At 42.4% G+C, this 13285-nt stretch overlaps 2 protein-coding genes across 2 annotated transcripts in view; one reads left to right on the top strand and one right to left on the bottom strand.

Annotated features, from left to right (window-relative positions):
• Nucleotides 1–4179, bottom strand: part of LOC104965424 (myelin transcription factor 1-like protein) — a 10471-nt gene extending 6292 nt beyond the window's left edge. The window contains exons 1-2 of the mRNA XM_010794380.1: nt 4175–4179; nt 3284–3285 (exon numbers count right to left, since the gene is read on the bottom strand). Coding sequence (XP_010792682.1) covers nt 3284–3285; nt 4175 — 3 coding nt within the window. The 5' untranslated portion in view covers nt 4176–4179. The remainder of the gene's footprint in view (nt 1–3283; nt 3286–4174) is intronic.
• Nucleotides 4180–5732: 1553 nt separating this feature from the next.
• Nucleotides 5733–6443, top strand: LOC104965423 (nucleosome-remodeling factor subunit BPTF-like). The gene is made up of 3 exons (XM_010794379.1): nt 5733–5749; nt 5940–6071; nt 6269–6443. Exons 1-3 carry the CDS (start codon nt 5733–5735, stop codon nt 6441–6443), a joined length of 324 nt encoding a protein of 107 aa, XP_010792681.1.
• The last annotated feature ends 6842 nt before the right edge of the window (nt 6444–13285 follow it).

The raw sequence follows: 13285 nt of genomic DNA, 5'->3' as shown, positions 1-13285 counted from the left end.
ACTATTAATAGTTGGCCCCCCCCCCCCACTGCGGAAGGGCAGGGTTTTCGATAGTCGTCCTGCCGCCCCTCGGAGCGACGCCCTTCCGTCACACCTGGACAGTCGCGTTGAAATGTACTACGGCTTAAATTGTTTTGGAATTATATAACAATTTCGGCGTATTAACTAATTCTGCTAGCAGACACGACACTAAAGAGGTTCTTGTGTGTTCAATACTTATAATCCCAGTACGTCTCCTCTACTCTAGCGACAGGGAAATTCTCTCTGCTCCTCCACGCCGAACAGTACACACGAACACTTACACTCGCTGTCACTTCCCTTGCACCATACAAACCTTCACTTTGCCACTTTCATGCTTTATTTGTACATAAAACACTTTGTCTTCTTGTCGTTTATTTACGTTGAGGAGGGTTTCTTCTCGAGCCGGAGGTAGGGCTCCAACCGTCACCAACCACACTTAAATTCCTCGATTTCACCAATCACTGGACTTCGACAAACGAAGACGGAGGAGCTGATGCCAGACCCTCCGGCTGTCCTTTCAAAGTTGTGTGTCGTACGTCAGGCGGGGAACATCCGTATAATAAAGCTACTCTCTACTCGTCTAGCGGTCGACCGAAAGTTGAATTTCATTTGTGTCGGTGCGTTTTTGACGCAGTAAACATGTCAAGGAATACCCATGCACTGTTTACTGCGTCAAAGACGCACCGACACAATACATCAACTTCGCGGGGTCACTCGCTAGACGAGTAGATGAGTAGCTTTATTATACGAATGTTTCCCGCCTGAACCGGTAGACACACAACTAAGACAGCCGAGGGTCTGGCATCAGCTCCTCCCGTCTTCGTGTTCCGAGTCCAAGTTATTGGTGAAATCGTAATCTTCCTGACCTCTCTTTCCGCTCGAGAAGAACCAACTCCTGCCAAGCGTAAATAAATCGACAAGAAGACAAAGGTGTTTTTATGTACAAAAGATGAAAGGGCAAAGTGAAGGTCTTTGCATGTGTGCAAGGGAGTGACAAGCGAGATGTAAGTGTTCGTGTGTACGTTGTTCGGCGCGTGGGAGAGAGGAGGAATTTCCCTGTCGCTAGTAGTACAGTGAGACGGTACTGGTCGATTAAAGTATTGAACACACAGCACCTCTTAGTGCTTGTCATGCTAGCAGAATAGTAATACGGCAAATTTGGTTAATAATTTCCCAAACAATTTAGCCGGGTAGTCATTCACGCGACTGTCAGGTGTGGTGACGAAGGGGCGTCGCTCCGAGGCGGCCGGCAGACCGCCGACCGCTATTCACTGTCTCCGCCAGTTGGGGCGGGGCGGCGCGGGGGGGCAACTATTAATAGGTCTCCCGCAAACGTGCGACTATCTTGTAAAAAAAGAACATTACCCGTCGAAGTACTAGTTTTTCCAACGGCTGGGCGACCAGATATAAATGGCCAGGATTCGCAACCTTCGTCCCTCGCGCTCGCACGCGCCAACTGCACCCCTTCCACTGCTTCAGCATAGGTAAGACACAGACATACGCTGATAACATTTTTTTTTAATGGCACTTCATATCAAAAAGGTTGCCGACCCCTGGTCTATAAGTTACGGTCCTAACGTTGAACCCAAACGTTTACTTTTTTGACTTGTAATTTACAAGGTAATCCACTTCTGTCGTCATTATATCCCAAATGTTGACTTTTTTTTCACAAAACAAAAATTCCGATGTTATAATAACCAAAACGGTCACCTACTTGTCACGTTAGTTTACTCAAGTAAAGTCCCATGTGTATGTGTGTGCCCCGCCCTACACAGCACCATCCCTTTCACTCCGATTTCCAATTCATTCTCCTGGAATGTCCCTCTGCTCTTTTATTATTTGCCTCTACGTGCCTACCTTCTGCCTGGCCCCCACTACTTATTGCATTCGCGGCCATAGGGGGACATTCTTTTGGAGACAGACCTGCAGAAATAACTCTGTTACTCTCCTAATCGATACAGCCGGGCCCCAGTGGCTACTGCCCAGCCCTGTCCGGCAGTGCATGTGTGTGTACATGTGTGTCTGTGTGCTATTACAAATGTGTGTACTTCTCCACCAGAGGCAGAAACAGCAGATAACCAAAGACATATCTGCCTCCGCTATCAGCAGAGCTGTCCATCCAACCTTCTCTGTTCCTCTTCCTCTCCATGTGTCATCCCTAGCTTCTCCCTGGAATCTGAGTAAGAAGGTAAGGAATAAGAGTTGGATATAAATAGCAGAGTTTAGGGTCCCTGCACATTTTTCATTACAAAATGCCATTATTTTGAAAGATTCAAATGTTAAGGCTTCTCTGTAGATTTGTTTCCGCTTTGTAACTCTGGGTTTAGAGGATGCTGTGACATGACTATACTGCTTTTGCTATTGCATAGGGCCTACAATGTCTGCCTCCATTATGTAGGAGATGTTAAATACTTTTAACTTTACATTTGAATCTAGCTTTCTTCAGCCTTTCGGAATCTTAAGCTAACCAGGCTTGCATATTTGGGATTTGTCAAACAAGCCTTGCATTTAGAAATGTAAAGGGGTCCTGTTGTGTTTTTCGGGGTTTTCCCTTTCCTGTAGTGTGTCATAGTATAGGTTTTTGTGCATGTAAATGGTCAGCAAAGGCTACAATCCCAAAGCTCCCACCTGAGGGGGTTTCTCTCCCCCACCTCCCCCTCCTGCCTGAAACGCCTCCATTGAACTCCTTTGTTAACTTAAATAACATAATGACATCAATATGTAACACTCACACTTCTATTGGCTAGCGCACCAACACATTGTCAGTGATGGGCTAAGGGGCTCTCTCTAGCCCATCACATCAGAGCCGGCCAGCTAACCAATCAGAGCAGACTGGGCTCTGGTTTCAGACAGAGGGTGAAAAGAGGTGCAGCAGCACAGGCAGTATGAGATAACTGAAAACCTTTTTGAACATTAAATCATGTAAACATATCACAGTGGAAGCACAAAACACAAATATAAACCTGAAAATGAGTAAAACATGTCCATTTTAAAAGATGGTATGGCATTCGAGGTATTTCCTGAAGGGGGGCTTCCTTAGATGGCTCACACAGCTTCAACAGTTTGACTTTACTCAGTCATTGAAATAATCAGCTGTCCAGTGTAAAAGCACTATGTATTCACAGTTTGGAGATGTTTTGCCCCAAATGATCTTGCACTTAGGCAGGTAATGTGTTGAAGGCTTTGATGAAAACAGGCGTAGAGGCAGCTTCGATGTCTGGTGTGCATTCATTTGCACACCATAATTCTTCAAGCCATTGACCACTCTTTGACACAGCACTCATTTGTTGGGCTATGCCATGAAAAACACAGTTTTCTCCTATATTTATAAATCAGAATGAGGGTTATATTCTTAAAACAGAAATATTTTTCCATGCACACTTTTCTGTAAGGGTGTTTTCCATACTTTAAGGTACAAACTTAGAATTTCACTCAATAATGAAATACTCCCTTCTCCTCTGTTTATCTTGGACTCATATCTCATATAGCTCCTCAAAGGTAGCACAGCATACAAGCTCACAAGAATACACACACACACACACACACACACACACACACACACACACACACACACACACACACACACACACACACACACACACACACACACACACACACACACACACACACACACACACACACATAGGCAGGCAGGCAGCCGATGACAACATGTCCTTATCAACACCATCAGTGCTGTCAGCATGTGTGTGATGAACCTTTGCAAAGTTGGTCATCAAAACACCAAAATAATCTGTTTTTCCTCAGTGAGTCTTTAAGTGTGCGTGCCTTCACAATGATCAACAGCCCCATTATATGTGTGTTAGATGTCTAAATTGCACACTGAACACACAGCCTTCTGAAGGGTCATGTGACGAATTCTAATTTGCTCTACTTTTCCACGACCCATTTAGCTCAATGGCAAAGAGTTGGTCCATCTGTCTATAACTCCTCTTGAGATCTTTCTCCCTTGCTCTCCCCCCCCCCCATTTCTCTTCTCAGGGCTAATGAGGATGTTGCCTACCGGGAGCCATGCCTTCTTCTCAGCCTCCTCCAGCAGCAGTGGATGGAATTTACTATTTTCCAAAGTGCTGCTTAATGGCGTATGGCAGTTTGTAGGAGGTGGGAGAGAAAGAGATTGATTTGCTTGCAAAACTGATTGGTGGAGATTAAACTTGTTGAGCTTGCTGGCTAAAGGAAATAGATAGGAGAATGTTGGTTGATATGATGTTAACCTTTGTTGAAAATAAAGACAAGAATCATAAATATAGTGATAATTATGAAGGAGGACAATAGGGCCACTTTGGAATTTTTCTTTTATGTGTGATTTTTTTCAAAATGATCATTCTGAGATCAAAGTCAGAATTCTAAGGAAAGCTTTAGATTATTTTGTTAATGAGATTTCAGTAAAGATTCTGAAAAAAAGTCTGCATTTTTACAAAATATGGAGAATACATTTTTTTTCAGATTTCTTTCCTCATAATTCTAAGATTAAAGTAAATGAAAAAAAAATCACTTTTGGTGAGATCTAAAAAAAAAAAAATCCCTCTCCATAGATAATGATGATAATAGACACAGTGTTTGTATTTAAGTTCAATGAGTGAAAATGAGAAAAACAGTGGATTAAAGGGAAAGTATTATGGAACAAATAAGAGACTAAGAGGGCACTTTGGGCTAATGGCCTACTGCCTTGACTGGCAAAGAACATGCAGTAATCTGTTGGTTTTATGGGATTAACTGTTCAATAGCACTTCTTTGGCTCGTGCAGCTGCACACAGGTTCTATTTATAAAGCCGCTTTAGAGGAGAGGGTTATGCCATCATGGCTCACATCGGCGTTTCTAATCATTTTTAGAAGAAACAGGAAAGTGACAAAGATTTAGGTTCTCAGGGGTCGCGCGTACAAAAAAATCTGAACATGAAGGCTGCAAAATCCATGCAATTATGCTTAAAGCGAGGCTTAAAATGAATGTCAGGATTACACTTTTTTTCACTGGCAAATCAGCTAAAACTGGATGAAATGCACTACAAACATAACAGCATGTGGTAGAAAAAGTGCGATAATATTGCAGATATCCACTCAGAAACTTTGTTTTTTAAATTTGAAATCTCTTTCACCTCCACCCCCACCTGTACATTAATTAAAGAGAAACTTGCAGGTAAGAGACACCAGTGAATAAATGTGGAGGAAAATGATGAATACACTAGATTTTCCCAAAAATATACAGAAATATACACTACAGTGACATCGGGCGTCGTTTTAGTAAGACATGTTCACTTCCGCATAAAAAAGCCTCCGCACGTGACCTCCCGCGTGTGACGTAACATGGGGGAAACAAGGGGGAGAGCGGCCGGTCTAACGTATGAATAAACATGGATCACAATGCTAGTTTTGACACAGAAGAGGTTGAAAATATATATTCGAATGCATATGATTATAATTATGAGCCTTCTAGGCGTCCAAGAGACCAGGAGCAGCCAAGGATTAGAAAAAATAACGGCCATCGGAGAGAAATGGAGCTTTGGTGTGTGGAGAACCAGTGGAGAACAGAGCAGCTGTCTTGGTGAGTGACCGGCGTTAGCATGTTAGCTAACGTCAGTCACATCACAACATTGTAAAGTTAGCAATCATATATCAGGCTATAACTAAAGTAGTATTGATAATATAGTAACGTTACTGGCAGGACTGTTGATACTGATCCATAACAGAAACTAATGCGCAAGTATCAGCCGTANGTGTCACGTGTTCTGAATTGACCAATCAGAATAGAGTATTCAACTAAGCCATGTAATAATTTGGTTTAAAATATGGTGATCCATTTTTACTTGATGTATGAGTTTCAATTCTGAAGAAGCTTTATGAAAGAAATATGCAGTTCTGCTGTCATCTGTATTTGATTCTTGGTTGTTCTGTTTCTGTAGGTCGAACTGGAACAAAGCAGTGCAGATGTGCAGCAAGGCCAGGGAGTTCGCTTTGGCTTTGGCTATTCTGGAGTGTGCCATCAAACCAGTGGTGATGCTGCCTGTATGGAAAGACTCTCTCGGACACACCAGGTAAACAACAACAACAACAACAACAACTAGTAATAGCATATCGACATGGAGTGAGCTTTCCAAAAAAAAGTGTAGAGGCCTCAACATCTTTCATTTCTGCAGTGGTTTCTCAAACCCTCAAACAAGCATCATGGTCACGAATAACTTTTTAAATACTGCGTTACATGTTGTTTACATTCTGCTCTCTCTTTCTTCAGGCTGCATCGCATGACCTCCATAGAGAGGGAGGATAAGGAGAAGGGGAAGAAGCGAGAGAAGAAGCTGGAGGACGAGGAGACGCTGCAGCAGGCCACCTGGGTGAAGTACAGCATCCCCATCAAGCACCAGGTAACAGAACAACAAACCCATCTGTCGAACAGCGCCTCCTGCTGACACACAGGAGGAGTTACATGAGCAGTGCTTTCCAAACTTCTTTTGTTTGAGTAATCCCTGCAGCCCTGTCAGGTTCACTGTCCATCACTTTTACCAAACTATAACTATTTCAGCTGAGAATAAAGTATCTAATCTTATTTTACCTTAAGCTATCTGTTTTGACTGTTAAGCTTCTAGTAATGGCTAACTATTTTAAAGTTGTATCTTCTAGTTTTAGCCAACTGTTTCAATTGTTTAGATCACATGTGTCAAACTCAAGGCCCGGGGGCCAAATCAGGCCCTTGGTGGATTTAATTTTGGCCCGCAGGATCATTTCTAATCACTATTAGATCTGGCCCGCCGGTATATTGCACGCACACCTTCACTCCATCCTGAGGGTCTCCTCAGCTCAGAGCCTGAGCCCAAACATTGATGACCTTGCACCCAAGATGAGATGCCAAGTATCTGAGCTAGCATCACAGAGCAGCAACCTGAGTTTAATGGATGTTTCCTTCTGCACTTTCTCTCTCACGACAACAGGGCATGTTTGGTTTTCTCTTTGAGGGAAATAGTTTTGTTGAAGCTGTTGTTGGCCTGTGGAAAAATGTAATNGTGTTAAAACAATAGGGTCTGGCAAAGTAAGGGCGCCTATCCCTTTAAGAGAGAGAGGGAGGGAGGGGGGGTACGTTTGGCTCTCCACATATACATGCTACAAACGTACCCCCCCTCCCTCCCTCTCTCTCTTAAAGGGATAGGCGCCCTTACTTTGCCAGACCCTATTGTTTTAACACTTTTCCCCCCCTTAGTTTATCATAATTGAAAAACGCATGGATTTTGGACAAAACTTTGTGCTTAAAACTTTGGAAAAGGGTTAGTCTTTCAATGTTTGTGGCTATCTATTTAAATAAACCCATCAACAGATGAATTTATAATAAAATGATTTCATTCGTAAAGCTTTAATCTTTCATGACATGTAACAAATATTTCATACGTCTATCCTTAAGTATTTCTGAATAAGCTACAAATCATTTTAACATAAATTAGAAATATTCTGTAACATAGCGGGTCAAAAACAGGACTCCCATAGTTTGAAAAGTATCAAACTCTATATAAATGTACACCGACCGGTTTGACAAAAAGGATATTGGATTTTATTACATGGTTTAGTTGAATACTCGATTCTGATTGGTCAATTCAGAACACGTGACACGTTGTTAATCTAGAACAGACAGACCGCTGTCAAGGATTTATTGACCGTTGTTAAGGACGCTCACATCTGCACAAACAAGTCCGTTCGATTTAACTTAATACAGTTTGGCCGAAACTGACAAGACAAGAGCGACAAGAAAACAGCGGAGAAGTAACGGGCAGAAATCCTCCTTTTTACGCAACGGTCCAGACAACGACATCCTGCCGTTGCTACGTTAGTTCAAACAGTAACAACGGACTATTTTTCTTAGCGGATGCATGTCAATTTAAATCAATACAACTATTTTTTAAATCAATAAAATCATTTTCTAAATCCATAAAAGCATTTCAATTAATAGTGGGAGTCATAACGNATCTGAAGTTGTACCCATGGATGTATAAAGAATAGTTGACTTCCGGCAACAATCTTGATTCTGATTGGCCAGAAGACTCGAAAAAACATCAGCAAAGATGTTTTATTGAGAAGATGATCACTACGTGACAGAAGTTTTCAAAACCCTTTATGGTCTCCGGTACTTTCAGTCCAACGCCTACTGCATGCACAGCGTTAGAAAATCGCGCCTTCAAAATAAAAGTTAAAATAAATTCTTTTTTTTTTTAAATTCTTCTCTCACACATCTGCGACCCACTGGAAACGGGTCCGCGACCCACTTTTGTGTCGCGACCCACCAGTTGAGAACCACTGCTCTAGTGTTCTCATATTTATTCATATTATTTATAAAAGTGCCATTACTGGTCTGAAATGTTTCATATGTATTCTCTCTATAGTGTCTACATTATTATGTCTCTATATAGATCTATAGTATTATACAACTGTTCATATTGTTTGTACCCATTCACACTGTTTGTAATGTATTTTACTTCTTCATATTTTCATATTTACATATTATGTATACATTACACTTTACTAGAGTTTTAATTATTGCATGGTTAAAAAAGTCATTGTTATTTTAACTGTAAAACTGGCACTCGGATTCAATTGAATACCAACTTGACTTCATTATTTCACCTTCCTGATCTGTATGATCGTAATGCGAAGCAAATAATTCAAACAGAATAGATGTGACCAGTTATTTTAAGATGCTACGGTTCTTCAAAAGGCATTTTAAAAACGATTCATAATCCCACTTTCCATGTTTAAGCATTTCTAAGACTCTTGAAAAACATATTTAAGAAATGTTAACACTAATTTAAGCGCTATTTTTAGATGAATGAATTCAATGCTTTTAAGACTTTTTTAGTGATCTAAATGAACCCTGAGTACAGAAATCAAAAGTGTGTGTGTGCTTTTGAGTGCTAGTACTGTAGGTCAAGTAATACCATATCCCAAATAAGAAAACATTAGAAAAACTGAATAAGTAAAAAGAAATGTCTCAGTTTTTGATTCTGGCTCATTGTCCTGTATTTAACTCATCACATCAACTTCCTTTTTAAGACACATGTACATGCCAAAGCGTTTGTCACATTTAACAGTGAAGTTAGTTCAGTACTTGTCTGGTGTTGAGGGGAAGTAGTGTGTGGAGTCTGAACTGTCCTGGTGTTTCCGTCTGAAGGAGCTTCCCTTCGAGCCGTCAGTCTGGCTTTCTGAGGGGGAAATCAACTGCAAAAGAATATATAGTTTTAGATGATAATCCACAATAACTGGACCAGAAACTAAGAATGTCATTTTTCCAGCAAATTAGTATTTAAAATACCTCTCTGGCTGAAAAAGCACCAGCTCCTTCGCTTCCTGGAGACAAACTGTCGAATGATGAGGAGACTGTTTCACGCCTGGAAGAATAGACAGGTAAAATATGAAATAAATAAATATTAAAACAAAGAAATCACATAATGGATTAATGTAGGGCTGCTCGATTATGGCAAAAATCATAATCTTGATTATTTGGGTCAATAATTGTAATTGCGATTATTGAACGTGATTATTCATTGATTTGAAATCATCCATTTATGGAGGAAAAAAATGTGGAACAATGTCATGTTTTTTAACAGTTGATTGCCCTGAACTTTAAGCGTAATTCCACTTAAAAAAAAAAAAAAAAAAGATTGTTAAAAAAAAAAAGTAATTAATAATAACTTAAAAAAAATAATCGTTTTATTTTCGGATTACGTTGTTTTTGTAATCGCGATAAAATACGATTAATTGAGGCAGCCCTAGATTAATGCCATATTCAAATAATAGGAGAGCCACAATATCTGTTTAAAGGCTAACGTGTTAAAAATATAATTTTTAATAAGTCATTTTGGAGCTGCACAGATTTACTCGCCTAAAAATGGTTAACCTACAGACTTAGGGCTGCTCAATTAAATCGTGTTTTAACTCCGCATACCGATTACGGCTTGCAACGATTACGAAAACAACGTAATCGAAATAAAACGCATTATTATTATTTTAATTTATTTTGTTGGTTTCTCGTTGAGATTATACTTACAAGTTTCAGGGTAATCAAGCTGTTAAAAACATAATGTTCAACTTTTTTTTTGTCAATAAATGGATGTTTTCAAAGTCATATGAATAATTCGGCAATTACAATTTATTGACCCAAATAATCCGGAGATTATGATTTTTGCCATAATCGAGCAGCCCTCACTACATATTTTGTTTTGGCCAGAACACCTGGGAATAAAAACACTATGATCACTTTTGAAATATCTTTAAAAAAAGATAATACAACATTAGATGGAATGCTTAGTGATGAAGACGTACAGAAGTTGTTTCTTCTTCCTCTCCTCTCTTTTAGGAGGAGGACTGGCTCCCTCAGGGTTCTCCCCCTCGCTCCTCTCCACTTCTCCGGCTTCTCCTTTGAAACCCTCCTGGACGTCGCTGTAAAACTCGACGATCCGACGGCGTCCCCAAACGTTCCTTGTCGGGCGGGGAGTCACGGCCATTTGCAGGGTAAAGAGGAGGGGCGGACCATCGGGGGAGGAGGCGACGCTTTGGCCTCCTTCTTCCCTCCTTCTCCTCCTCCTTCACCTTCGCAGGCCACGAAGGTGTCACTGGTCCAGCTCCTTGCTGTCCGGCTCGCTCCTTAGGCCCTTGCTGTGGTTGCTCTTGGGAGGAGAGCCTTTATCCTTGCTGCTGATCCCGGGTGAGAAGAGGAGACGGAGAAGAGGAGGCGGCTCGCTCCGTCCTCTGTCTCTGGTTGTGCGGTCCAGGCCTCTGCGCCTCCTCTGCTCTCTCTCTCCTGGCTCTTGGACGTCTGGGCTCGTTTTAAAGCTGGCGCTCTGGGGTCTCTTTTGTTCCGCGCTCGCAGGTTTGGAGCCTCTTCCTCTTCCTCCTTCTCTCTCTTCCTCCTTCTTCCTCCCCTCTCCTCTCCTTCTCCTTCTGCTGGGGTCCAGCCGTCCAGCTAACCGGTACGTTGGTGCTCCTATCTCGCATCATCTCCTCCGTGACCACCTATGTCAGGCTCCTTCTCCTTCCAAGTCTTTCTCCTCTTCCTCTCTCTCGTTTCTCTGCTCCTGCTTGCTCTCCCCTCGCTTCCTCCTCTTCTGCCTTCCTCCTTGGCTGTTCTCCCACCCGCTCCCCTTCGTCTCCTCCTTGCTCTTCTCTCGCCTCCTCCTCCTTCTTCTCCCTCGGCTTCTTCTTTCCTCCTCTTCTTTCTTCCCTCTGAGCTCTTTTCCTGCGTCCTCTTTCTCTGCTTCTCTCGCATGAGTCACCTGTGTAACGCACAACAGACATTGTAACATCACTGCTTACTAAACATATGACTAGTGTGTGTGTGTGTGTGTGTGTGTGTGTGTGTTGGTGTGGTGTGTGTGTGTGTGTGTGTGTGTGTGTGTGTTTTGTTGTGTGTGTGTGTGTGTGGTGTGTGGTGAGTGTGTGTTGTGTGTGTGTGTTGACATGTATGTATGTATCGATGTTGGATTTGAATACCAAGCACAGAGCAAATAGAGCAAGTCAAGCAACCTTTTTGGCTGAAAAAAAAAAAATGATCAGTGTCCGATCGGAATTGTCAACGGGGGCGGGGAAAGAGCTAGTGAACTGCTCACAGAAGGGGGGGGGGGGGGATCTCACTGCGGGAGCAGTGTGGTGGACCACTCTTTCACCTGTGCAGCGCAACTTCACGTGATGAAAATATTCGCTTGGCCAAACGCTGAACTGCAATTCCGTATCAGCCGCTGGACCCGGAAAAACTTTCCATTGATAACATTAGGAAGAACGTCTGTAAATCGTTGATAATTTGTTTTAAACTAAAAAAATACCCAGTGAAAACGTTTGTATAGCCTCTTATTACAAAACATTCTGTCCTCAAGTTGCGCCGCCCGCACGTACTCATACTACATTGATTTACCTTACCAGGATGCACAATAAGAACGATATAAGATTACTTTTCGTGACGTGTCGCGCTGTCTAAATGTGTCATGTGTGCTCAGCCGCAAAGTAACTGCGCATAGAATGAACCAAGCCCCGCCTCCCACGGCGTACCAGTACTTATATACATCCATGGTTTGAACACATTAAATAATTTGGTGTTTAAACGGCATAATAATAATGCGGGGACCGTCCGTTCTGTGATTCTCCCAGAACACACAGATGGCCGGTCCGCCCCTGTCGTAGGATGTTCTTTTCGACGAGAGGATGAGCAGATCACCACTGGGCTTTCAAACTAAAGGACACAGCCCACGCAAGAGCTGCGGCATTTGGACAGCTCCTTATGCGGTAGCCTTTACTGCAATTTGTGAATTTTGTTCACTTCACCTCTGATCGGTTTTCACCACGGAGGAAAGCGGCAGCAAGTCGAATGGAGTTAAAGATGACGGGGCCTAGAAGTGTAGTCCTTTGCGCTGCGTTTCGTGCCATGGCTTCCTTGCTTGCAGGTAAACGGGGAGACGCGCGTCTGGCGGCCGGTCTCGTTCAGGATCCCAAACATACAAATTTAGATATTTAGCACACTCATTCCTAACTTATTCCTATAGTGTGCCACTGGTTTCACGGTATCGCGTGCCTAGGGTTGCCGACCCTGAAACTAGAGCTTCACTGTGGTAAATCACCGGTCAATCCCTCAAAATCTCAGACGTGCTCAGCCAAAACGCCAAAACTCAAACAGATTCCCTGAATATTCTATGTGTAGATACACATTTCAATTGTCTTTATCAATGCGTCTATGCTGATTAAATACTCAGCGTATGTATTTCTATATACACCACACTGATAACAGTGAAGCATACAGATGTTTTTAAAATGACATTTGGCACTTGAGGGATGACAGTAATGATTTACCACAAAGTGTAAACCTCCCTTATTTCAAGAGCGTGCTACTTTCAGGCAGAGCCTAGGGACAACTTAGTGCTTGTCGCGGCTGAGCACTTGGTGTATTACCTGCCCGAATGTACCCAATAAGAGGCGGAATAAAACAAAAAAGCATACGTGAATAGACTGGGGAACAGATTGAGAGTAGATTTGCGCACCTAGATTACTGCATAATCTCTCTGAGAACTATGTCTATTTTCGGATTCCTGAACGAGACCGCCGCCAAGAGCGCGTCTTCCCACCTGCAGAAGAAGCCACACAAAACGCAGCCCCACAGAAGGATTAACTTCTAAGCCCCGCCCTCTCTTTAACTCCATTCGAGCTTCGCTTGCCGCTTTCCTCCGTGTGTGAAACGGATCAGAGGTGAAGTGAACAAAAATCACAAATTGCAGTAGGCTACCCATAA

The sequence above is a fragment of the Notothenia coriiceps genome, unplaced genomic scaffold (assembly GCF_000735185.1).
Source record: "Notothenia coriiceps isolate Sejong01 unplaced genomic scaffold, NC01 NC01_scaffold00037244, whole genome shotgun sequence".
NCBI classification, from domain to species: domain Eukaryota; kingdom Metazoa; phylum Chordata; class Actinopteri; order Perciformes; family Nototheniidae; genus Notothenia; species Notothenia coriiceps.
This window is presented reverse-complemented; position numbering and strand designations above follow the sequence as displayed.